General features: G+C 62.0%; 1 protein-coding gene across 1 annotated transcript in view; it reads right to left on the bottom strand.

The window, feature by feature from the left end:
- The window catches only part of LOC113940919 (adenylate cyclase type 3-like), a gene marked incomplete at its 5' end in the record, with an annotated part of 6,300 nt that overhangs the window by 276 nt on the left and 4,660 nt on the right, over positions 1–1,364 (bottom strand). The window contains 1 exon segment of the mRNA XM_027632065.1: positions 1,063–1,188. Coding sequence (XP_027487866.1) covers positions 1,063–1,188 — 126 coding nt within the window.

The raw sequence follows: 1,364 nt of genomic DNA on the forward strand, positions 1-1,364 counted from the left end.
CCAGTTTGGGTGTGATGTCCCTCCATCCCAGTTTGGGTGTGGTGTCCAACACCAGGGGGGTCATGGGTGTCCCCCCATCCCAGTTTGGGTGTGATGTCCAACACCAGGGGGGTCATGGGTGTCCCCCCATCCCAGTTTGGGTGTGATGTCCCTCCATCCCAGTTTGGGTGTGGTGTCCCACCCAGGCAGGTCATGGGTGTGCCCCCATCCCTGTTTGGCTGTGGTGTCCCCCATCCCATGGGTGTCCCCCCATCCCAGTTTGGGTCTGGTGTCCCCCCATCCCATGGGTGTCCCCCATCCCAGTTTGGGATGTGGTGTCCAACACCAGGTGGGTCGTGGGTGTCCCCTCATCCCATGGGTGTCCCCCCATCCCAGTTTGGGTGTGGTGTCCAACACCAGGTGGATGTGATGGGTCATGGGTGTCCCCTCATCCCATGAGTGCCCCATCCCAGTTTAGGGTGTGATGTGGTGGGTCATGGGTGTCCCCCCATCCCAGTTTGGGTGTGGTGTCCAACACCAGGTGGATCATGGGTGTCCCCTCATCTCATGGATATTCCCCCATCCCAGTTGGGGTGTGGTGTCCCACCCAGGCAGGTCATGGGTGTGCCCCCATCCCAGTTTGGGTGTGGTGTCCAACACCAGGGGGGTCACAGATCCTCCCTCCATCCCAGTTTGGGTGTGGTGTCCAACACCAGGGGGGTCATGGATCTTCCCCCCATCCCAGTTTGAGTGTGGTGTCCCTCCATCCCAGTTTGGTTGTGGTGTCCAACACCAGGGGGGTCATGGGTGTCCCCCAGTCCCAATTTGGGGTGTGGTGTCCAGCATCAGGCTGGTCATGGGTGTCCCCCCATCCCAGTTTGGCTGTGGTGTCCCCCCATCCCATGGGTGTCCCCCCCATCCCAGTTTGGGTGTGGTGTCCAGGATGGGCCCAGTGCCACATCCCCACAGCACCCAGAGCAGGGAATTCCATCCCACCAGGAACGTTCCGGAGCAGGGAATTCCATCCCGCCAGGAACGTTCCGGAGCAGGGAATTCCATCCCGCCGGGAACACAGAATGTCACCTCTGTGTCCTCCTCGGGCTCTTCCTCGTGCTCCTCGTCCTCGGGGCTCAGGCTCAGGCGCCCGTTGGGCTCCTTGGGGGGGACCGAGGGTGGGGACGCGCCGTGGGACGAGCTCAGGGACAGCTTCTGTGGGGACAGGGTGGGGACAGGGTCAGGGACAGGGTCAGGGACAGCTTGGGATGGAGTCAGGGACAGCTTCTGTGGGGACACATCATGGGAAGGGGTCAGGGACAGCTTCTGTGGGGACACATCATGGGACAGGGGCAGGGACAGGGTCAGGGACAGCTTCTGTGGGGACACAT

The sequence above is a fragment of the Corapipo altera genome, unplaced genomic scaffold, assembly GCF_003945725.1.
Source record: "Corapipo altera isolate COAL_440 unplaced genomic scaffold, ASM394572v1 60582, whole genome shotgun sequence".
NCBI lineage: Eukaryota > Metazoa > Chordata > Aves > Passeriformes > Pipridae > Corapipo > Corapipo altera.